Source organism: Mchenga conophoros, linkage group LG16 (genome assembly GCF_057382185.1).
Source record: "Mchenga conophoros isolate Kocher_MC1m ecotype Shallow Benthic linkage group LG16, M_conophoros_male_GT1.1, whole genome shotgun sequence".
Taxonomy (NCBI): domain Eukaryota; kingdom Metazoa; phylum Chordata; class Actinopteri; order Cichliformes; family Cichlidae; genus Mchenga; species Mchenga conophoros.
Window position 1 is genome coordinate 26,316,528 of NC_140541.1, and position 25,100 is coordinate 26,341,627.

Sequence of the window (25,100 nt, forward strand, 5' to 3'; positions counted from 1 at the left end):
ACACAATATTAACTCGATTGGACCGCATTCTTTTGTTTGTCATCTTAAAGGTCAGCAGGTAAATACTTGGAGACATTCTAGTTTTGCAACCAAAGTAAACAAATGGACAACTAAATGCAAACATCAATGGTCCTTCAGATTTGAGCCTATCCCATCACTATTGACATGGTGTTTGTTCTGCTTTATCATTTAATGCCTACTGACATCACATTTACTCTGCTTTAGATTTGTGTGAAACTTTAAAAGGAGAGGCTTTTGAGATACCTTTGTTTTGCCACCTACAGCCTTTTTTAAATAACAAGGTTAATGGTTAACAGAGAGCCAGGTTCTCAAACAGCTTTCAGCCTAAAAACCCCCCACATGTAATCACAGCAACATTAAGAAATGGTATATCTAAATTTCAATAAAATCCTTAAAAAACCACAGGAATAACCTTCTTTCTCATGGTAATGTTCACCATGGGAAACAACACTTTTAGATGACTAGTTGATCCTGTCACATTTGGTGGTTCAGGCTTGATTGGCAGATTGGATTTGAAAGATATGTGAATTCACTTGAACTTTAATAACCCAGTGTTCAAACTTTTTAGTAAAACAGTCAAACCAATAGGACCTCTTCTTGCCCCTGAGATACCGTTTAGTGGGTATTTTATTTTATACCTGGTTGAAAGAGACACAGAGTCAGAATGCACCAAAATCTGACTGGTGTATAAACGTTTTTGGAGACAGCAAAGCAGTTCTCATTTTTAGTTTTAACTGCTACATGTTCCATATTTTTTAAGTAAAGTTACTCCATATGTTATATTGTTCCTATAGAACTAGCGGTATACGGAATATCTTTTAGTTCTGAAGGAAAAATGCACCTATGCAGTATGTTCTAGCTTTCAAAACTTGCACGTCATGGCAATCAATCAAAAATTACCTGATTAAACACAGGTCATTCTGAGTTAATCTTTGGATCTCTCTTTTTTGTCCGATACAATAGCTCAGATTGTTTTCTAACAAAGAAGGCAGAGGTTGCGCACCGGTCATGAAACCCATGTACAGTAATGCTGTAGATGCTTCTAACTATTCCAGGAACTTCTCAGACAGAGTGTTTGTACAACTGTTTCTCAGTATCAGATATCCTATTGTCGTTCACATTATTATCTTGAATTGATGTCATTTTTAAAGCTTCTGAACTATCTGCATTTGCCAAATGCATGCAATTACGTACCTAGAAACAATTCTTAATGAATATGACATTTTCCAGTGTCATCACTACAGCAAAACCTTTATCATATCTCCTCTAGGTTATGTGGGTCCCCGAAACCTCCCCAGCACAGGCTTATTTCCTTTCCTCCAGACCCTCATGTGCAACACAGATAGCAGTTGCCATAACACATCTCGCCTGGTAGAACCAACAACATCAAAGTCGAGGAAAGCAAGGTACCTTCTTCGTCAGTATACTCAGTGTATATACAGTCTATGTATATAATCTGCAATCTAAGTGCTAAAACATATTTACAAATTGCATATTTACTGCAACTATGATTTAAGTCAATAACCCTTCATATATTATTGTTTAAAACTACATTTTGAACTCTGCTGACTTTAAATCACATTAGGATCACAGCATCACGTGACATGATTAGTCAGTGTGTGATCATGAAAATTTGGCAACAACAGACTTTTCCCTGTGGAGGAAGGGAAGGATCTTAACCCTTACCTATCACATTACACGTGCTAACAAATGCCATTATCTGGAAGCTTCTTTGATTTAAATTCCCTGAACTGGAATGTCAATGGCTGCTAGAAGAACCTGTTTGTCTACTTCTTATCTACCAGTACATTTTACTTAGGCTTCATTTCAGGGAACAAGAATATTGTTCGGTTAGGTTTCTTTTCAGGGACTCAAAGTGTCATCGAGTTAAGCTTCATTTTAATGAACCAAAGTATTGTAGAGTTAGGTTCTATTTCAGTGAATTGCAGTATTATAAATATGATTACTGTAATGCATGGTCAAAATCAAGCGCCTTAAACACAGAAACAAAAGGTATTTTTAATTTAAGACAGAAAGATGAAACCTTTAGCACTAAAAGGGTCCTAAATGCATCTAATAGAATATATTTACTACCTCACCTGCCCTGTTATACCTGTACCACAGGTCTGTGACAGAGAGTTCTCCACTGGAGAGTCTTGGTCAAGTGGGGGATTTTCTTAACCTTCTCCCCAACAACTTCACCAATGATCATGCAGAACTGTTTAAACTGCTGGCCAATTTGGGTACGTTGCTCAACTAACATAATCACTTTGATCTAAATGGTTATCTAGTATTTATCAAAGTCCTGCAGTTTTTCACAATATCTTTTTGCTTTTTAAAGGCACATCTCACCATGGAAGTCCTAAAAATGCTCCTGTAACGACTTTCTTCAACAGTACCAAAGATCAGGTGGGTATTGTGGAGAAATAAAAGAAGATACAAGGGTTCTCAGTACTAGTACAGTTTGTATTAAGAGCTGATTGATAGCATCTTCAGTCAAGTTTGAAAATGATCCTGTAGGTCCTGTAGATCATAGTCAAACCTCAAGGTTGCATTGCAGCAATGGCTACAAAACATGTACTGCATTTATTTACTAAGCACACTTATACTTATTTATGTTGTTACTAAACGTATACCCAGTCCAAGATTTGAAAGATAACTAGATAGATAGATAAATTTATGTGTCAAAAATATTCAGTTTCCCCTACAACCATGCTGCTGTTACTGACTAAATTTGGAGATATTGCATTTACAATTTCTAATAATGTTGTGTTAGCAGACCAGTTGTATATTTGCTAGTAATAATAACAACAACATGCATTCACCTAAACTGCATTTCTTGCAGGAGAACCTGGATAACATGCTTGAGTCAGCCAACCTGTTAAAGAGGGCCATTTGCACTGTGACTCTGCCCATGCTGAACGAAAGCTCGCTAGATGTTTTCACCAATGCTGTGTTCACTTTCTGCAAGACCAATAACACAGTGTTCGAAGTCTCACTCTATACAGTCAATCAGGTATATTTTTGTGTTTGCACTTGATCCTATACATTTTGTGAAATATAGGCCCATGTATGTTAGGTCGGCTTTAGTCAGCACACTGCAATGACACTAACCAAATGTATTCTTTTCTATTTGTTTTGTGTTTAGTATTTTTTGTAATTGAATCTTGCTTTAGGAGGCTTAGATACTTTCTCTGTCTGGTTGTCAGATACTTGAAGAATGGATGCTGACCCAACCAGAGGAATTGATGGAGGTGGCATGGGTGACAGTGACATTCCTCAATCAGCTGCAAAATGACAGCTTGCTATGGGACCGTCTTCTAGCTCTTCCTCAGCTCTTTTCAGATGGTTCTGTTGACCAAATGCTGAGAACACTGGAAGACATACTCAAGCACCTACAGGGGTAAAGTATTTTCAGTGATGAAACAGTTTTTAAAAAATAAATGAAGGTAGCGGAAGTAAGGGGTTAACGTAGTATGTCAGATTATTTTAAAGAATGGAATAGCAAAATCAAACCATATTTAGTAAAAAATAACATATCAGTACCTATTAGTGGTCAATAAAAGCTTGAAAACTGGTGAATTCAGCTTAGAAGTACTCTTGATATTGCCTTTCACTTTTTTAAACTATATTTCCAGTCCATACTATATTTTGGACTTGAAGATTTAATGCTTCTGAAATTGTCTCTTTAGTGATGCATATACCATGGAGGAAGATTTCCCTGAGACCAGTGGCCCGCTCTCCAAGTATGATTCATTTCTTGCTGAAGCCATCAGAGTGATCACCTATATCAATCATTGGCCTGGCAAAAGTAACTATGGACCATTTGCTTTACTGTAAATACTCTATGTATCACCCATGTCTGCTAATATCTGACAGTGTGCTTGAATTCTTCATAGATGTCACCATTCCCCTTGGAAAACTGGTCACAAATGACTCACTAGGAACAACGGTGAAATTCCTCGTAGAAAATGTTTTGGATTATGAGATACCACTGGATAAGGTATGCATTATCACGCAACAGTTCAGTAAACAGTACTATGCAAAGAAATAGCAATGCCACAGAAGGCAGTTCCTTTCATGTGAAAAAAGGTAATAGCAAAAGAGTTCTACATGTGCCTTTCAATACATTGCACATTAAATATTTCTAGTTATAAGGTTAAAAAAAGTCATCATCTCTTTCTTCAGGGTCATTAAGCTGGTCTTAGGGATTTTAATTCTAATAAGGAAGTTATTTATGCAACAACAACAGTTCCACAAAGAGGGTTGTGAGGGTTGTGTACGATTCATTTACACATTTACACAGACACATCCTGTTAAACTTTTACTTTCTTGTCTTTACTGAACAGTGGTAACTCATATGAAGAGATTTTACGTGAGAATGTCAGAGCAATGGTACAAATCCAAGTTCAGGAAAGTCATTTATTCAAACCACATATTTAAACCAACAACAAAATATTTTAACACAGTTAAGAAGCTTGCAGGGAGTAGTTGTCCACTCACTTTTACAAACACATATGAAGTACAACTGTTTTTCTCTTAGTAATTTGAATTTCTGGCTTTATTTTTAGCTGAAAGTCTGGTTGTTCCAAAGTGCTCACAAAACATTTCCTGGAAACTGAATTTCACAATGGGAATTAGAAAACAAGATTCAAATGAGGGAAAACAGAGACATAAAATTTGCATGTAGAGCAAATAAACATTTTGATAAGTAATATAGTGACTGTATTTGTTTTTGCTCCTTAAAGTGATATTACTCTCTATCAGACCATACTATAGACAGAATATGCAACTATTAAGGATACTGCCTAACATTAGCTAAGTTAAAATTGTCTAAAGCATATTCCAGTTAAAGAACCCACTTAAAGCTAACATATATATTTACTTTTTTGGTTAACACTATCATCTCTCCATGACCATTGTAGGCTTTCGGCCTGATGTTGGACAAAGATCTGGTGCGTTCTTATCTGTGTGATAACAGCAGCAACATCTTGTGGTCAGCAACAGCATGCAGCTCAGGAATTGTGGACAAGGTTCTAAGCATGATCAGCACAGAAAAGGTGGCAAGACAGGTAGGCTAATGTTATTAGCATTAACAGAGAGAATCACATATATAAGAAATAAAATTTTCTTTTAATTCCTTTTCCATTGTTTTGATTGTTTTTTAAAATTGTTCCATATGCTCCCAACTTGCTTTCCCAATGCGACTTACGATTAAGAGCATGCCAAATAATTATTTGATGACATTCGAAATGCTTTCGTGATAGTAAGAAGCAACCACATCTTCCAGTCCACACCTGCACAGAAACCTCAACGGTATTCAGTTGGCAGTGGCTTTACAATATTGATGTTTTGATGAGATTCATGTTTCGTTCCCAGGTTTTCCTGGCCTGGATTAAGGAGGTTGCTAAACATGACGTGCTCTTTGCCAGAGGACTGGTCTACAATCTGACTGGATATTTCTCTTCAGGAGAATCTGAAGCCTCCAACATCACAAGGACCAGGCGAAGCTCAGATACAGAACCACAAAACGCAGAGGAAGAGCTGTGAGTACAGTGTTTTCTCCAATTTAAATAATACTAGTAGAAAATCAATTGAAGCTAAAATGACTGTTCTTCTTACCTTTGATCTGAAGCTGATAAAACTTTCGTATTACTTATTTGTTCTGCTAGTTCTCCTGTGATTCTTGTAATTTTGATGTCTTGTGCTTTAAGCTGAGTCTTATCATTTGCTTTGTTAGGTTTCTGAACATCGGTCAGGCAGCATTGGAGCTTGTACAAAATGTGCCTGAGGTGAATACGGTTGTCCAGGGCATCCTCAGAACTGGTTATCAGTCCATGAAGCTAGCGTCAGAGACCATTGACATGCTAAAAGGTATGACAACAAAGCATCATGTCCATAGTGAGGTCTCACCTGTGAGAGCATTTATTTGAAAATTAACATTACGGTGAATGTTTCACTTTTATTTCCAGCACTATTAAAATGGCTTTCCAATCATTATTGGTGATTCTTATACATCCAACAGGGAAACATAAACTAAAATAAAAATAAAAGACATGGGCTGTAAGAATGTCAGGTTTATAAAGAGAGCAGCATTTGAGAAATAGAGAAGCTTGTGCACTCAGCGGACATTTTGCTTTATCATCAGTTGCGTTACACAATACATACCAAAGACATGAATGGAAAAAGTTCACACCCTTTCTCATGGGACTGATGAAAGATGAAATGTTGAACCCAATAAGATTAGTTAGCCTGTGGGAAAGTACACACACACACAAAACAACAAAACAAGCAAAACTGGACAAAACAACACTTGTACTGAAGTGATATGTGTGTCTTTTGTAACTTAACAAAGTGTCTAAACTAGGAAAAGTTACTGATTTTATGGCCTAATCCAAAAACCAATTTTCTCACTAAGTTGAGTTTGGTTTGTTTCTGTCTTGCAGACATTCTAGAGAATGTCCTGGAAGATGCTAATGACCTCCAAATGATTTATCATACGTTGCTGACAAACCAGTCCGAGTCACGCGCTTTGATGGACCGTGTCCTCAACAGTGTGATGGAAGTAGTTATGAAGGTATGTAGGATTTATGTTGACTGACCTTAACTTTTAGCCTGTGAACAGGTTCTGTGTCAAAATCTGGCATCTTACACATGTGATCTCCGCTGTCAGTTGAGCTTTTTATTGTCACTTCATACATTAAGTATCTCCCTCAAGGCTTCCGCAGTAAATCAGATGATGTGTTGTTCTGTTTTACCAGGTGATGTCGACTGAGGATGTAAAATGTGAAGAAGTTCTGGCTTCCTTGGACTGGCTGTTATCCATCAATAGCATAAAAACTGAAGTATGGACAGCACTGATCTGCCCCAACAACGGGAATCTGCAACAAGCTTTGCTGATGGACTGGGAGGACTTGATTAAAAAGGTAAAAATATATTTTATGTGCAACTTGTGGTCTAAAAAAATGCTATATTATGTAATAATTTTTTACTACATTATAAAAAATAAACTTACTCAAGTGAAAAGCAACAGATTCTTAACAAGGAAGGCTTAATCCTATAAATTAAAAAGTATAAATATGTTTTTTTTAAGGATTTATTAATTTATTTTGCTTTAACTGTTTAAAGAAACAATTTCTTATATTGTTCATATTATAATCCCCAGGGACAAGATCTGTACTCCATCCTAACAGGCGAAGCAGATTTCAACATAACACTTCCCATGATTCTGTCTGAGTGGCACGAGCTGTATGAGGAGAGCTTGGAGTTTGCTGAGATTTTGACCGAAATGACAGAAAAGCTGGATGAAGAATACTGGATGAACTGGATACCCGACAACAACACCCAGTTTGTTTCTGGAGCTCTTCAAAACAGGTCTTGACAAAGTGTTCATTTTCTACTTGGATAACAACATAGCATAACAAACTTAGCACATAAGAAACAGGCCTAACATACGGGGGTTCTTTTGGTAACTAGATTTAAGTTTGATAAGACTGTGCAGATTTTCCCACTTTAGTAAATGTAATAGAAGAAAACAGATTTCAGATAATGTGCACAATGCTTTACAAGGTGTGTGTTATTACTTTACTGACTCAGACATGTTGTGATTTTTCTTTGCTTATAGTCTTGTGTGGTTTATGATCAGTCTTGGTGAAAGAATTGAAAATAGTGATCAGTGGCCACCGGTAAAGGACTACTTCCACATTGCTTACTGGATTTTGAACTACCACCCTGATGTCACCACTCAGCCAGCAAACTGTGAGTTCCTCTTCTCTTCTCTTCTCTTCTCTTCTCTTCTCTTCTCTTCTCTTCTCTTCTCTGAACTGAACTGAACTGAACTGAACTGAACTGAACTGAACTGAACTGAACTGAAAACTAACAATATACAAATATCATACAAATATATCTAAATACTGAAGAAGCTTGAACTGAAGCTTCTTCAGTTCAAAGTGAAGAAGCTTCTCAGATGAGAGGTGAAACGTCTTCAAGCAACTTAAAGAAGTCCAGACGCTTTTCTTTGCAAGCTCCTTTGACTACGATGACCTGGATGACTGAGAACCTTCACAGACATATTTTTAGACAATATGTGACTACTAAACTGTGTTCAACAAAAGAAAGGATTAAAGTTGTATTTTATTATAATTCTACAAATCAAAGGAGCTCAGTTACAAAATATATTTATTTAGTATACGTGTAAAAGCCTGTTAATCCGGTTTGTTCCAGTCAATGCAGCTAATTCCTAGCATGTGTTGCTTTGTAGGTTCTTTGAACAAGAACTTAGCCCTTCATTGTGACACTGGTTTCAACTGGCCACACTTTGTTCAAGCAATGACTCAGGCTCTGATGTCACCAAGTGATGCCCTTGTGAAGTAAGTGACAAAGATTTTTTAGTGTTGATTGAAATATACATGGAAATTTTATGCTTTAGAATTGAAGCATGTCTTCTGCTTTTTAAAAACATAATAATCAGTGTAGATAAAGAGATTTACGCTGTTCTGTTACCGTATGTTTGTTAAATAAGTAGCTACAGTGAGCTGCCTGTTTAACAAGCCAACAGGAATTGCTGTCGCACTGCCTTTTTGTAACTAGTAGCCTACAAGAAATGTTTTCTTAATGCGTGCTAGCATAACATGTTTGTCAGCACTTTAGTTTGATTACCATGTTTTTTGTAGTGACAACAACATTTCGTATTACAGTTAAATAGAAACGCTCAATTCTCTCTGTTATTTTTAATGTTACACATGCATTGCTTTCAGGACTTTATAAAGTTGGCATGTTCTGTTTTACTCTTCTGTTTCTCTGTAGCTGGCTCAAAGGATCTGTGAATCTACTGCAACATGTGTATGGTGAAATATATACAAATGAGACAGCTGTATATTTGAAACAGGAAATCAAAGGAGGTGATGCCCTCTCTGATTACCTGATTAATCTGATGTATAACCTGGATGAATTCCTCAGTACAATCTCCAAGCTTCCCAATCAAAACATCACTAACCCAGCTACCATGACTCTAAACATTCATGCCCTGTTAGAGTCCACGGGTTTGTCATCACTTGTTCCTCTGCTCAGCCAAGAGTCTCCGCTTAATGCCTCCACAATCCTTGCTGTAGCCTCCAAACTTGGCAGGTTAAACCAGCATATTTTTACCTTCAATGAAACAGACCCAACCTTGCCTGAACTGGAAAAGCTGATAAGGGAGTTCCTCTCTTTGGAGGGTAACCTCACATTGTATCTCCCAAACATCATGGGACACACTCTGCTTACCTATTCTGATTACTTCCATTCTGATGAAGTGGACAGTCTCATAAAAGCAATTGAGCCTTTCACCAACCAGACCTCAGTGGGTTTTGTAAAAGCCATCATCAGTGCTGTGGAGCAGTTCAAGACAGTGATGGACTCTCCAAATGGTGACCCAACTGAGATCATTCTTGGGTACGTCCGTCAGATTCAAGAGTTTGTGGTTTCCCTCTATAGGCTACGAAAAATTGAACATGTCGTGTTACCAAATGGCCAGTACAGCACGGCTCAAGTCACTGACCTCCACTTGCTTTCCATGGACTTTCTCAACCTCCTCACACCTGAGAGCCTGCAGAACCTCACTCAGGCTGGACCAGATGCTGCCCAGGACATTGTTATCCAGAAATTTGTAGCATTCCTGCCAAAGGAAATCCAAAGTGATGCTGCTCAGTTTCTTCAGGATTTCAAGGCTCTGCAGAGTAATATAACCAAATGCGCAGCAGGCGAGGACTGTCTGGCTGGATTTTCAGAAATCTCTAAATTTCTGGATCAGATATTAGACATGATGTTCACAGCCAATGGGACTGTCACCATCAAAATTGGTCCATTTGGTTTGGGGGATAAAGAATATGAAAACATAGCTTCGTTGGTTTTCTCATTGCTCCTGTCACCAAATGATACTGCCGCTCTGGAAACATTCAAGCAGACCCTCCAATTCATCAAAGTGGTCATGAATACACCAAATGTTACCGTGTCCGATGTCCAGAATGCCCTTACACAGACAAACCTAACCATTGAGGACCTAAATGCTATTGCCGAGCTAGCTGGAGCTTCCAACATAAATAAACTCATGTCAAATATAATCGGGATTGCAAATGTTGAGAGCTGTTTTGAACCCCAGAATGACATCATGGTAACAACCAAGTGTGTTACGGGACTCATAGATATGTTCAGCAGCTTTCTGACACAGGTACCTTCTCTCCATAACAACACAGACATCCTCTCCCTCATCCCTGTAATTGTCAATAAGACTATCAATGACTTCACCCAAGTTAACTTCAACTCCGGTCCTAACATGGTTCTTGTAGACAGCTTGAATCTCACCCTAACTAATATCAAGATGAGCCTAGACCAGAGCCACCTAAACACTCCAGAGATCATGAATGAAATAGAAGTGGTAGAGGGTCTGATACAGTTGATTGCCAACATGCAGCCAGTAAACACCTCCCAAATGACGGACCCTGTGCAAGTCCAGACAGTATATCTAAAGCTTATAGAATGGTACTTGAAACGGCTGGAAAACATCACCAGCGATAGTGCAACCGCAGAGCTCCTTCATCCTTTCTTTTCCATCACACAAATGCAAGTGGCATTACAGCTAGCACAGACAAATTTCTCTTTGTTTGTTAGTGACAAGGTCCAGTTCCTAATAAACAGCCTCCAAGGCCCAATAGATGGCACCGTTGTGACTGAAACTGGCCAGACAGCAATTGAGATTCTTCAGCATCTGTTGGACTTAATAGAGGTCAACCTTGAGTCATGGAATAACACTGAAGGCTCTGAACAGCACTTCGATGCAACCATTCTGCATTCCATGGCGCTCCAAATTAAGCAGTACCTTGGTCTCATTGAGAAGTGGATGACAGAGCCCGATGTCGCATTGCTCCTTAGCAGTATGATCCAATGGAAAAACTCCACCATTGCCACCCCTGTGACAGATCTCCAATACATCCTGCAGACAGTGGAAAATTTTCTCAGTGATGATCAGCTGGCCTACCTTTCCATAATAAACAATATCACAGAGTCTCTAAGCAAAGCTGTGATGGTGGCAGAGCAACAAGGCCTACAGGATGAAAGCTTCATAGCTGCCATTGTAGAAGTAGTGCAACATGTTATACAGATCCCAAACATTACTGTTATCCCACTGTCACAGCAAGATTTTCTGGAAATTGTCCAAGAGTCAGTAAATCTCATTGTCCAACGAAACATGAGCTTCGCTTCAGCTAAAAACATCTCCATCGTCATCCTGGAGAAAGTTGAGAGAATCATCCAACAAACTGTACCAGAAATGGTTGCAGAATACATGCTTGGCTCACTCAAGTTTGTAAAAACATATTTTGAGACCATCTCTGAAGCCAATGGACAAGACAGCCTGAATCAGATGTGAGTTTCGCTACTTTACTGTACACAATTACCATAATTTTGTAACAGAAGGGGCTCGAATGAGTACTCTTTAACAAATATGAATCATTTCAAAATAGCTTTAAGAATATGGATTGCTTTAAAATAACGCCTCACAAAAACTAATATATGATGTATTAAATGTAATAAAGCATTAGATCAGGGGTGTCAAACTCAAATACACAGTGGGCCAAAATTCAAGACTGGAACAAAGTTGCGGGCTAACGTTAATATTTATTGAAAAAAAAACTTCCTCCAGATATAAGAAGGAATCTTTTCTTATGGACTTAAATAAGTTCTGCTGGAAAACTGAATATGGGACGAGCAAAGCTTAATACTAAACAATATATATATTAGCTGTATAATACCAGTAGGCCAGCTCTAATAATAATTTGGTATGGTTTCGCGGGCCAAATGTAATTAGGCTGCGGGCCAAATTTGGCCCGCGGGCCAGAGTTTGACACCTATGCATTAGATGAACTAAAAGCATGCTTTTGATTTACTATAAAAAATAAACAAGTGCAGTAAGTATCACTTTGCTTTTCCAGCACCCAAAATTGCTTCAAATTAAAGTTCTTAATATATTTTTAGCTGCAACAGATGTTTTAGTCTATTTTTACTCTACAAAAGTAGTCTGTAGTAATACTCTGCTTTCAACCTATTGCAGTTCTCTGTGAAATTTAACAAATCTGATGTTTAATTTTTCTAAGGAAAATTTATAGGTCTAATTGTAGTTTAGATCTTGTCCAAAAGTTCTCTCTTATATTTTATTTTTATTTTTGTCAAATAAAAAGGTTATTTTAGGTACTAGGGATTTTACATGTACTTCTAATCCTTATTAATGCTCTGAGATAAAAATAAATAAATTAACAGAATGATTGCATGCATGCAGTTCTACTCTATGCAATCATTAGAGAACACAAAGAACATTTGATAAGACTTGTTAAGATCTGAAATCTTGATTTGCTTTGTTTCCTAAGAATTTTCAATGAAATGAAGACGCTGCAGAGCCTCCTGTCACAGCAATCCCCAGTCCAGCCCTACATTTCTGCCCTCATTAACATCACTCAGGTTATCTTGGAGTATGGCCAAGGCAAGTCAGCTTCTTAATACCACTGTAGGTGGACTGCATGTTAAATCCTGATGAAATCTGATTGAGTGGAGGTCATATTGTGCACTTCATCATTCTGGCATTTATGCCAAAAAGCCTAAGAACAAGAGTAAATCAAAGTACCACAATGCTTCTGATATATGTTGTAAGAGTTGGTCGTTCTGCTTGCAGTTCCACATCCACGAGGCCTGATGTGTGAGCACTTTTTTTTTTTAATGATTTCAGGTAACATGAACCTCTGGGCAGGCTTTGAAAATGCATCAGCACAACAAATCATTCAGCAGGTAAAATGTCTGCACTTTTATTTTTATTTTATTATATGTCCGGTAAAATTAGTTTAACGTACATTTATATATTGAAAACATAACATCTAAAAGTGTTCAATTTAAAAATGACATTTAATTAATAATAATTTTATTAATAATAAAAACATCTCACGGGACTGCACACTTATTGTTGACACTTTTTATTATTAGTTGGGCAAACTTGTGAGCATGTTTTGGCCACTGGTTGCGGAAGGCACTGGCTCACATATGACTGCTCCATCCCTGGAGGCTTTTACTCAACTTGTTCCAGTCCTGGAGACCATATTAACTGGGAATGCAGACCAAGACACATGGAACAAGTAAGTGTAATTATCAGTGTAATGGTAACAATCCAAATGGCTTGTTGTTATACAGCAGTTTGATATTAAATTGCATACCTGATGTGTGTAGGAAGTAATTTTGTTTTACAGTTTACATACACTCATCATGGGCATAAATTTCATGGCACTTTCATGGCTTTTAATAATTTCTTTGAACTGTTGTTTTTCCAGAGTGTAACGATTGTACTGTGTACATTCTTATCCTTTTGATAAGAATCTTTGATTAACTTTGAAAAACAGGAATTGGGTGCACAAGATTGAATAAATATATATTTATTTCTATTGTCCATTTAACCCCAGTAATATTTTTGTTAAATGTGCCTTGGGAAGTTGCACCTCAACCAAATTTTAGTAGCAATCAATAAGCTTCTGGTCATAATTCTGGCTGGATATTTAACCACCTATCTTGGCAGAATTGGCAGAGTTCATTCAAATTGATGGCAGCAGCCTAATGTTATCCTGTTTTATTCATTCCAAAAACAATTTTTTTGTTTGGCATCATTCAACTTTTGGAGCATCAAAGATTTTGAAGGTAGTCCTCCTTCTTCATTATTCCATCTGTTTTGTTTAATGTATCAGTAGCAAAACCCCCATGATCCTATCACCAATATGCTTGAAAGCTGATAAAGATTTCTTAGGTTAGAAAACCTTTCTTTTACTACTCCAAACCCATTTAATGTTGGGGTGTCCAAATAGCTTGTGTGACCATAAAACATTTCTTTAGAAGGCATTTGACTTTTTCATTTGGGCAGCAACAGATTTCAAGATGTGTCAGTCCATAGCAATATAAATCTGGCTTCACTGTGGATAGTGATGTGGTTTCCAGTTCATGGCAGCCTTGAGTATTGGGGGTTTCCAGATTGATCTTTGAATCTGCACTTGTTTATATATGTAACAGTTCAAAGAAATCATTAAAAGCCCCAAATTACCCTGATGCCCACGATAATTTGACAGTAATTGTAACTTGCTTCACAGTAAAGACTGCCGCTCTGTTCTGTGATTACCCTAAACCATACCTAATATGTTACTAATTTGTTACAGGCTTGAACAGATGCTGGGAACCCTGTTGTCCACCCTTGAAGGAACAGAGTTATTGGACAATTTAATGTCTGTTATCCCACAGTTTGAAAAAATGGTTGGAACTTTAGTGGAGAACATCCAAGCTGGAAATGGTGAGAATGTTAAGGAAGAACATATAGTGCCAGCTTTACTTTTATTTACTTGTTCTTTAGACACAACTTATGACTAATGCAGCACATGCCAAGTAAGAGATAGTCATTTCCTGATATGTCTGCCACTTTTACTAATGTGCTGTATTGCTGCTGTTTTGTTTTGTTTTTTCAAAACTTGTGGGTCAAGCCATTTTGTCTTCTTCTTTTCAGTGATGATACAAAGCCTTCAAATTCCCATCCTGAACCTGATGAGAGAAGCTGCACAGTCTTTGAACAACACTCATTACAATTTTTCTGAAGTCCTGGAAAAATTTCAGGTTGCCATTGAAAGCACAGTGCGGGCGGCTCAGCAGGTCAGTGTTCTTGAAAGAATGCTTTTTAGACTTGCTGTATCATTCGTGCAAGTGTCTCCCTAGTCATCTGCCGGTATCTCATTTATGGAAATGTTTGCATGTGTATGTGTGTGCGTAATTGCACACAGCAATGTCTGTCTTCCTTCCTTCATCCTTGACAGAAGTTAAAACAGTGAGGCTGTGAGGTTTTTCTCTCTCTCTCGCTTCTTCTCTGTTCCGCTTCTCTGCATCAGAATTTGTTGAGTTATTTAACTTTCGTCAGAGTTAGACAGATGTAGACAGACAAGATTCTGATGCGATGACGCAGAAAACATTTAGCTATGGCTAACATCAGGGTAGAGTTGTTGACTCTTTTGTTATTTATGCCAGGTAGACATTATATAGTCTTGCTGAACCACAAAATAACACACACAATAACAACTTGTCAGCGTATGACCCCCAAACTCGACTTCTAAGTCTTATAGTATATACTAGCCAGTTGATAATATCAACATATTTTGCCTAATCCAAGATACCTGTATCAGAATTGGTCTTTTTTAAAATGTTTTTTCAGCCTTGACTGAGAGATATTTGAAACACATAACTTGATTCATTGCAGGACAACTACTGTTGCGCTTGTTTGCAATGTGCTGCTCTCTTAAACTGGTGTGGCAGTAATGACTTGCCTTTTGAAAGCTGTATGTATATACTGATATCACTTAAATATCTATTGAGTTAATATGTTGATATAGCATTTCTAGCAGCTCTGTAAGCTTACTTAAATTAGTAGACTAAAATAAGCTAAAGGGGTAGTTTAACTTAATGTAACTTGAAAACAGCTAACAAGGAGAGAGGATACCTTTATCCATAGGTAACATCTCAAAAGCTCACAAATTGACATAAATTACAAACCATAAAATCACAAGATTATATTAAGCACATCTGCTGCTGACTTATTGACTGTACAGAAACAAGTATTGGTGTGTTGTTAATGCTTTCCTGGCATCAGTGCATATTTATGTATTCATATCATGTTAATTCCTGAAAATGCTACTGTTAGATTTGTTATTATAGCCTACCTTAACATTAATCCCTGTAATAGACTTTTGACGTGACAGAAACAGTTGCTGCTTTGTAAATACATTTTTTTTTTAAAGAGCAGCTTGCTTGTGGGTGTGTACCAGTCTATTAAAAGTGAAAATATCTGTGTGAGACTTCTGACCTTTTCCTCATTTCTTCGTCTTAGTAACTGAACAGGTTTTTTCCAGTGCTTATGAAACACGCGACACATGTTTTTGTTTTGTTATAGGCTAATGGCACCTTGGAGTGCAGTGAAGTTCTCAAAGTGTGGGAGACAGTCAGTGAGGCTGCAGGGTTAAGCCCTAACACCATGGCTGTGTGGTGCAACATCAGCCTGAAGCCTGTTTTGGAGGCCTATGCTTCCGCACAGAATCTCTACTCCCAAATGAACATGAGTGTAAGTGTAAAAATGTCAAATTAAGTACTACTTAATTTCACTTGATAGTAAAATATATACCGCATTCACACTTGCAAGTACAATTAACAGTTTTACCACTTGGGGTCAGTGTTGACGCACGGAGAAAGTTGTTGATTGCTAATGGTCCCTCTCTGCTCTATGTTGTCTTTAAAGCAGATGATGGGACCAACCAATGTGAGCGACACAGCTGCTAGGATTGTAGAAACTGTAAAGTCACTCTACCAAGTCAACATTAACAACGTAATTGTGATAAATCAGTTTGTCATGAATTTCTCCAACCACATCTCAATGCTGGTAGAGCAGTCTATGAGTCCTGAGGAACAGCTTTACTGGCAAAACCAGCTCCAAGACATGCAGTTGCAAAACAGGTGAGCTACAGTCAGATAATTTCACTGCTATGTGCAGTGACCATGGTTTGCTATGTTTTAGAGGAAATGTTTTTTATGGTCAAAATGGTCAATCCATCGAATCACTAAGTGACTGTTGATGAGACATCACATCTAGCTGCATTTAGACTTACTTGAGGAGCAAACTGTTTTTATGACCACAGCAAGTATGAGGAATGAGAATCGTGTCATAGTTTTAAGAGTAATCCAAGCTTTCAGTAGATCACAATCGCAAGATACAATCATAACAAAATGTCGTACAGCCACGTTAGAAACCCCCTGAACATGGTATCTGAATGTGGAAATGTTCTTTACATTCCCACTAAATTCTGTTAACAGTCAATTTAATTTTTATAAAGAACCACAGAAAATGACTCACCTATAGTATACATGAACTCACCATGAACTTGCCACTCCATTTGGTATAACAGCATTATCCACGATGCTCCAGTCAAACCAATTTGATTCATACGTAATTACACAAGGATGTGAAGTGATCACATTTGCATTGAACTTGATTAATTTAATGCAAGCCTGCCTGAAAACTGGCAGGCTTGCACAGATAGCGGCTTAACTACAATTCAGCTAGCCGAGACATCCTCTTAAAATTGATTTCCATTTACAGTATATGCCAGCTGCTATAATGAGACCAGCGTGGTGATAAGGATCACATTTTGCATATCGCAGGGAATCAGTCAGGTCTTACTACATAAGTCATAGATCAGTGATCACAGTGGAAACACTCTACAGTCTTTTTCATCAAAGATGAAATGGGAAAAGGCTGATGAAGAGGAAATATGTCTTCTTTCTAAATCTGAATGTTATATCTAATCATAGTATTGAAAAGACCAATTCAAAAATCCGTTTCATTATATTCAGTGAGTATTTTGGCTTTCCAATAATCTCCAGATTTTGAACTCATGTTTATATTTTTTACATGAGACAGCTTACAGAGTCACAGTCACATAGACCATGTTTGATGTACTGTGCTGCTTAACCTGACATTCAGCCAAATTCTTTATTCTACAGTTTGTCTTCCATCAAAATGCTCTCAGATGAATTGCATAATGTGGCCCCCGCCTTGCAGCCCTACATGGAAGCTCTTGTGAACGCTACAGGCTACATCCTGGACAACTATCAACTACTTCAACAGAGCACATCAGCCGAGGAGCTCCTCAAAGAAGCAGCAATGCTCTTCCTTTCCTCTGCAAACATCTCCTCTTATGATATCTTCTCCATCCCAGCAGGGAACACAACTGCATCTCTTTACGACTTGACAACAGAAGTTATCAGACTGATGATTAACATTAAGGTATTTGGTGATGATCCTATGATTTACCAAGTCTTGGAGGAATTTTTGAGATCCAATGACACAAAATTGATAGCAGAGAAGGTGGCCGAGTTGTCTATGTGGTTACACTCCACCGAAGCATCTGGGCTAGACCTGCTGAGTGAGGCTCTGTTCAGATCCTATGACATCGTAAGGCCTGTCTTGTCTGCCCTGGCCAAGATGAACACAGACATGCAAGCAACGGTAGAGCTCCTGGAAGACTTAGTAGGAAACGTTATTGCTATGTTTAGGCAGTTGGTAAGCACCGGTAATGTTCCAGACCCAATGGTCCAACATTTGAGTGACTCAGAAATGACAGACGGTTACCACACACATTTGGTCAGACGCAGACGTGATGCCTCATTAATGATGACAACAGACCCGATGAATGACTTCATAGACCTGTTCTACATTGACTACCCAACCATGTTCAAAGCTCTGGCTGTCCCTCCTACAACACCAGAAATTATGGAAACAGCCCATGTGTTCTTTGCCAATCCCGATTTGAGCGTTGTGATGAAGGGAGCTACAAGTGGCATGCAGTGGGGCTTGAATGCCTCTCAAGAAGAGACCATTGATGCTGCACTTGGGGTACTCTCCTTCCTCACTCTCCCTGACGTCTTTGAAAAGTAAGTGTTATTTTTATGTCCTTCATTACAGCTTAAGGTGTGACAAAAAAGAATGTATCTTGTGCACTATGTATGGTGAGATCTATATTTGTTCTAGCTTCTAGAAACTTTCAATTTAGTTTGTTTGCCTTATAGTCAACTATTTTAAAAGCCTCTGTTTAACAAACAGTCCTTCCTATTTCCTGTAGGTCGTCAATGGATCTCCTCAAGAATGTGGTGGATATGCTTCCCGATGCCTTACCATACTCCGCTGTGATTAAAAGTTTCACCAGAGCACTAGCCAATGAATCTCAAGGTAACTCAAGGGCTCAGTTCTTTTTGACCCAATCTGGACATTTACAGTCTTCTTTGTCCAAGAGGAGCATTATGATGAGAAATGCACATTTATTAGTTAAACTAAAGTGACTTTACAATTCTGACTCCAGAGTGAATCTCCTTTTATCCATGCTAAGCCTAATTGTTGCCATGCTGTCAAGCTCACGCTGATGCTTCAGCTTGTATTTACATACCTGCTGGGAAGGTATGTACATATAAGCAACAATCTGCTATTTAGAGCAATGCCACCCTTTTCTTCAGCTTTTATAGCTTTTGCGAGACCACAGCAAGACGAGAATATATTTTGCCAATGCTGTTGCTATTGTATACATGATTAAAGTATTGCAAAATTAATTCTGGAGATATGAGGAATAAGACTTCACACCAGCTTAGCTTGAGCTCCCAAAGAGCCCAAGGCCATATGGCCATTCTCCAGCAGAAAGCCACTCAGCACCTTTTTAAATCTCATTAGCAAAGTAGAATTCAATCACTTATCCTGTCCGCCCTCGCTAAACGTCTCCCCTCGCACTCGCACAAGTGGACATCTATGACCTCCTTTTAATTTGCATCTGTGCTTGTGTGATAATGTTTTTAGTGCATAGAATCACTTTGTAAGCAGCAGCAGCTTCACTTCTCTGCAGCCCTACTCATATTTACTCATACACACACACACACACACACACAGATGCACTCACACACAGTGCACTGTTGTAATTGCAAAGGCCTGTAGATGTTTAGCAGCCTGAGATTAAACATCAACAGTGTCTAATTTTGGACTAATTAAATATTCTGTCATCATATCTTGCTGCCTGAGGTGGTGCCTTTCTTAGGGCTTGTCAGATGTGTTTTAATGCACGACAGCATCTAGTACTGCTGGCCCTTCTGGCCCCATCAGTCTAGTACAGGGTTTCACTTTAAGCACATCATTTGCTGCTTGCTGCCTGATGACGATGCCCCGTAATGGTGCAAGTTGTAATGAAGCCCAGTGGGATGTCATGTTATTCTGTCACCTTACAGACCTTACTCCCTAAGACTACAAACTCTAATAGCATCCCTCTCACTTTCATTTTCCCCTTCCCTTTCTCGCTTTCTCTCTCTCACTCACTGTTCACAGAGAACCTGATGCTCGTGCAGCAGATCATCAAAACAGCTAGTCAGCTTTTCCAGACCCTCCCAACAGACCCACAGTTTAAAGAAAATCTAGACCTCCTGAGATACCTGGTTTGTGACTTAATTACTCTGATTGCACACATTTATCATTAAAACAAAATGTAAAATAATAACTCACAACTGAAACTTACAGATGCTCGCTGCTTCAAAAAGCAAAACAAGTGTCTAGGTTCTTTCTTATAATTTAGAGATTAAGATCGTATGTGAGAAATTGGTAACACGATTAAAAAGTTGTTACTATACTTGAGATTCCCAGGGTTTTATTCCTTTTACATTGTGGAAAATACTTGAATATAATAGGTTGCATTGTGTGCTACCAATTAATAATTTTTATTTGCTTGGAAAACTTGGCATGCCAAATTTGTTCCTGCTGCACGTTCCATTAGCTAACCCTGGTTATGTGATAGCTTGTAATTCAAAACCTGGTTGAGAATCCTAATTACACTAACTAAAAGGTAATTATGAGGTAAGTCATAATTATACATGCTGTTACATCCCGAAGATGAGGTGGAAGCAGTGTGTTTCCATGGAAAACACTGTGTGGGTTTTTATATATTTTACTAACAGATGATTTAATTAGAACTACTTAAAATGTATATCCTTTTGTTATTGCAGACCTCACACATATAGTCTCACTTGCGCTGTATATACCTATGGAAATATAGTTTTTAATTTGATTCTTTATTTAGCTGAAGCCTACCTTCCCAGAGAGACCTGTGCAAACTTATTAAACTGCTGAGTTTAATAAGAAGCCACAGCATTGACATCAGTATTCCACAAAAATAGCACTGAAACACTTTGAACAAGCCCTGTTTTTTTAAGGCTAATAGTGAAGCTATCTCAAATGAATATCACAGCAAAACGGGTAATAGACACGCCTGTCCACCATGTACATTTCACACTTGCCTCTCCAAAGTGTGAAATGTACACGTATGCAGAAGTTGCAGTAAAGCAGAGGGAGTTTTTTTTTTTTTCAAGCAAACATGAAAATAATCATACTAAAGGGTTTAAACAGACATGAAAATCAAACTCGTCATTGCACTTCATAATGTGACTGATTTCTTACAGGTGTGTTTGTTAGAGGATACAGAGACTGTACACCTCCTGATGCAGAGCCTCAACATAGAGTCCGGTCAGCTTTGTCACACTTTCTTGCCCAGCCTAGAGGTCATAATTGAGGGTCTGGTGATGAACACAACATCTCTGGTTGATATCTTCTATCAAACTGTAATTGGGGACCCCAGGAGCTACAATGTCCACACAGACTGGTACAAAGATGTCATCATACTTCTAAGTTTTTATTTCAACGGTTTTCCTAGCAGAGAGTAGCACTTTCTTCAAAGAAAGCTGCTTTTGCAATTGACTAGTGGTTTATCTACCATTTAATTTCCAAAATACGTTGTATCACTGAATTGTCCAAGCTCTGTTTGGATAGTATTGAGGTCTGGAAAATTACATTTATATATATATATTTGTATATTTTCATTTATTGCTCAAATTGGGTTTGTCTGTTTTCTGTTTGTGATAACAGGTCTAGTGTGCTGAGCCAAAATCTGGGCTTTAACATCAGCAGCGTGAGCTCTCTCAACATTAACGGCACTTCCTCAAGTGAGATATTTCTTTATGTTGCAATAGTTTAAGAATTTTGCACCTTAAAATTTTTTATATGGAAGAAGGAAAGTTTCTAAGTAAAATTATATATACATTTTGTCCTAAATTAGGCGTATTGTGACCGAGAAGTATATTTCGAACTGTCAGAATTAAAAATGTAAACTTTTAGTCATGTATTATTATTTGTTTCTTCCTTGTTGTAGATATTAAACAAAATACTAATTTTAGCTCACCCTTCGCTCATTTCCATCTGATGCCACCACTTTGTCTTTCCGTTGACCAATTTTTCCACTGTTCGTATTTGTTGCTCGTGTAAACATCAAACCCACCATCTCACTGAGTGTGACTGGCTTGAAACCAGGTCTATATTTTTAAACATGTTTTTTTCAAAATATTTAAAAACATCTACGAGGAATTGTGAGGCTCCTGCATTGATTAGACAGTGCCTGTGTTCCTCTGGATGTAGAGTCGGTTGTCTGCCAGTCAGAAATAGTTGGAGTTCAACCCCTGGCTTCCCCAGTCTGTCAAAGGGTCTTTGGGCGAGATCCTCAAGCTGCATATTTCTCAAATTGCATGTGATTGTTAGTAAAATGGGCTTAAAGACATTCAATAAAATCACCATATAAATGTGTGCGTGACATTCTGGGCCTTTGAGTATTTTAGATTCATTGTTTATAGATAAGCATATTTTAGAGGCAAATCAAATAATGTAAAATAAATTTTAATGAACAATTTGTAACTTTCAAAATCTATTTGTAATTTTAACTCTTAGAAAAATATACAGAAACAGAAGGAATCAACTGGCAATAATTGATCTGTTTTCACTTGACATTTTTTCACAGGAGTGATGACATTTGGTGAGATTCTGAAGAATAAAACAGCTTTTGTTCTGGACGTGCAGCAGTACATGGATTTGGATCCAGCAACTCTTGACCTCCTAATGAACAGCACGCTCTCAAACAACAATCTAGTGGTAAGCAAAGACAGCTTGTGTCACTTTTCAGTAAATTTGAATACACACAACATTGAGTCTATAAAAAAATCCAGAGTCGGTAAGACTGCTTCAAAATACCACAGCTTTAATATAGCTTTGCTTTTTAATTATTTTATACAGTACATTTACAACAAAGCTTAAAAACAGGTTGTATCTTTAATGTTGTAGGGAACATTGCAAGCCTAATGAAAATTACTCAGTGACTGGTCACTGTATTTAGAAGGTTTCTCTCAAGCAGACGTACAGCAGAGCAGAATAAAAGGCTGCTTTCTTAATGTCTTTGACTGTGTAATGCAGATTATGTAAAAAAAAAAAACTACAAAGAAATCACATAAATGGAGTTTAGCCAGCAGGAGGCAAAACATGCCTGTCTGCGCATACATAGGTGAGTAAACTGACAAAATAGACTACTAAGTGGCTGCCAGTGACATTTGTGACTTGCTCATCCTTTGAATTGGAGCAAACTCATTTCCATGATTGTGAACATCTTTAGTGCGGTTTAAGCATCTTTCAGGCTTTCACCTTCATGAAGCCTCATAGTATTTTTTCTCTATACAAAACTAATGTTAATAAGTATGCTAGACAGTGTCTTTTTTATTCATTTATTTTTACTAAATGGGACAGAACTCACACCCACTATGTTTCCAAATGCCTCACCAGTACAGGGATTTGAAAGTCGGCTGCCCACAGAGACCTCAGTTAAACAGTGTGGAAATGCAAATTTGTTATTGATGATATATATGTGCTATAAGGCCTGTATTTTTGTGCATGACATGCCTCCTTCCTTCTGCTCCCCTGTTGGTCATATAGGCTGGTTCTTTAACTCTCTTCATGTTTTTTGGAACAGATCCTGTCCTGGCTGGTGAACCTGCGTCACTGCCCCTCCACACCACTCGCAAACATGGAAGAGGCTGATCTGATGAAGACCTTCTGCTCTCTGTCTGTTGAACAGTGGTACACATTGTCACTGCTGATGACTCGACATCTAAACGTTGAACAAGTGTTATACAAAGTAAGGCTTTAAGTCTATTGTTAATAATTGTTATGTAAAAAACCACAAACTCACACAGGGACACACAGACACGGATACACACACAAAAAAATGTGGGAGTTCTGTCACGGCACATAAATGTGTCTTCAACAAAGAAATTGTTTTTGTTGGGCAGTCACAAAACACGTTTTTCCAGGGTGTGTTTGTTTGAGCAACGTGAGCCAGAAAAAAGGCCTTTGTACAAGAAAATGTTTGTTTACTAGACAAACCCTTTTTCCCCAATACACACCCATGGCAGAAAACTCATACAAGGCTCAACAAAGTGTAGGCCAGTAAAGGTTAAATGCAGCATTTTATCTGTTTGACCATGAAAGCTCATTTTAGTTACTTACAAAATTTGTTTTATTTCATGATATCTAATTTTTGATTGTGTCTTTTACTCCTGATATAAAACTTGTTAAAGATGCACAACCTCGGCTTACATGAAACTTTCCCCTGTGGGTTTTGGTGACACGATAGTAGCCAATCACCGAAATGAGTTATTTGTTGGGTGTTATACTGTAGTGGTAGACCGATGTTTTCAAAACCCTGTAAATTATTAAAGACAAGAGAGGCAAAAAAGTGTAACAGTGATTAAAGTGTGTTTAAATGTTTTTTTTCTTTCAGATGGTTTTGTCTGACGACATACAGGCCGTGGTGGGAATCATGGTTTGGGTGACTGAGGCTATAACAGACATGATGGACAAGATGCTTCCTGCCATTAACCAACTGCAAATCTACCTGAACAACATCAAAAACCTCAACCTGACAGCCAACAACCATTTTAGCCAAGTGAGTTCTTTTAACTGCTCCACCTTTACTGCTCTTTATCAATAATATATTCATGTTTGTGAGATCACTCAAACTTACACCTAGCCCAAGCAAACAATGTGAATGATTCAGTTCTCTGCTGCATTCACAGTACTGAATCAGATAGTAAGTAACAGCATCATGGTTTGTTTTTTAGCCACATCCAGTGAGGGAGCGGAGGTCCACCACTTCCAGCGCAGGATCATTCGTTACCCTTTCTCGAGCGCTGTGCAGCCATGGCATCAAGGTTCTTTTTGGAATCTCCAAGCTGCCCCTCGTCTCAGATTCGGACCCTTCCTTTACCAACAACCCACAGAGGGAGGAGATGATTGAGAGGTTCAAGATACCACGGAATGCCAGTATGTTCTGAAGGGAATAGATTTTAAAATGGAACTCTGTCACCTCTGCATTCATGTATATTTGCTCTTGATTCACACAGTTCCATTACAATTTTTTTTTTTTTTTAGTTTAAAACAAGGATATCTCGCTAAAGTGCACAATTTCAGTAACTGTGATACTTTTCAACAAGTGGAGAGCAATTCTAGCCAGTTGTTGAAAAGCTGTTATAAAATTTGGAGCTCCTGTGACTTTGCATGTCGGGCAAAAAAAGCCTCCTCCACTTTAGAA

At 38.0% G+C, this 25,100-nt stretch overlaps 1 protein-coding gene across 1 annotated transcript in view; it reads left to right on the forward strand.

Annotated features, from left to right (window-relative positions):
* Positions 1 to 25,100, forward strand: part of abca12 (ATP-binding cassette, sub-family A (ABC1), member 12) — a 59,333-nt gene that overhangs the window by 1,163 nt on the left and 33,070 nt on the right. Inside the window, exons 4-35 of the mRNA XM_085248865.1 lie at positions 1,292 to 1,427; positions 2,146 to 2,264; positions 2,363 to 2,430; positions 2,867 to 3,037; positions 3,231 to 3,424; positions 3,714 to 3,832; positions 3,921 to 4,024; positions 4,947 to 5,093; positions 5,401 to 5,567; positions 5,762 to 5,895; positions 6,468 to 6,598; positions 6,783 to 6,947; positions 7,187 to 7,395; positions 7,646 to 7,779; positions 8,282 to 8,390; positions 8,827 to 11,421; positions 12,420 to 12,532; positions 12,776 to 12,834; positions 13,027 to 13,175; positions 14,238 to 14,368; positions 14,579 to 14,721; positions 16,010 to 16,177; positions 16,352 to 16,566; positions 17,614 to 18,543; positions 18,732 to 18,838; positions 19,973 to 20,079; positions 21,097 to 21,296; positions 21,560 to 21,636; positions 22,482 to 22,612; positions 23,481 to 23,645; positions 24,291 to 24,455; positions 24,631 to 24,832. Of these exons, the coding sequence (XP_085104991.1) occupies positions 1,292 to 1,427; positions 2,146 to 2,264; positions 2,363 to 2,430; positions 2,867 to 3,037; positions 3,231 to 3,424; positions 3,714 to 3,832; positions 3,921 to 4,024; positions 4,947 to 5,093; positions 5,401 to 5,567; positions 5,762 to 5,895; positions 6,468 to 6,598; positions 6,783 to 6,947; positions 7,187 to 7,395; positions 7,646 to 7,779; positions 8,282 to 8,390; positions 8,827 to 11,421; positions 12,420 to 12,532; positions 12,776 to 12,834; positions 13,027 to 13,175; positions 14,238 to 14,368; positions 14,579 to 14,721; positions 16,010 to 16,177; positions 16,352 to 16,566; positions 17,614 to 18,543; positions 18,732 to 18,838; positions 19,973 to 20,079; positions 21,097 to 21,296; positions 21,560 to 21,636; positions 22,482 to 22,612; positions 23,481 to 23,645; positions 24,291 to 24,455; positions 24,631 to 24,832 (7,764 nt within the window). The remainder of the gene's footprint in view (positions 1 to 1,291; positions 1,428 to 2,145; positions 2,265 to 2,362; positions 2,431 to 2,866; positions 3,038 to 3,230; positions 3,425 to 3,713; positions 3,833 to 3,920; positions 4,025 to 4,946; positions 5,094 to 5,400; positions 5,568 to 5,761; positions 5,896 to 6,467; positions 6,599 to 6,782; positions 6,948 to 7,186; positions 7,396 to 7,645; positions 7,780 to 8,281; positions 8,391 to 8,826; positions 11,422 to 12,419; positions 12,533 to 12,775; positions 12,835 to 13,026; positions 13,176 to 14,237; positions 14,369 to 14,578; positions 14,722 to 16,009; positions 16,178 to 16,351; positions 16,567 to 17,613; positions 18,544 to 18,731; positions 18,839 to 19,972; positions 20,080 to 21,096; positions 21,297 to 21,559; positions 21,637 to 22,481; positions 22,613 to 23,480; positions 23,646 to 24,290; positions 24,456 to 24,630; positions 24,833 to 25,100) is intronic.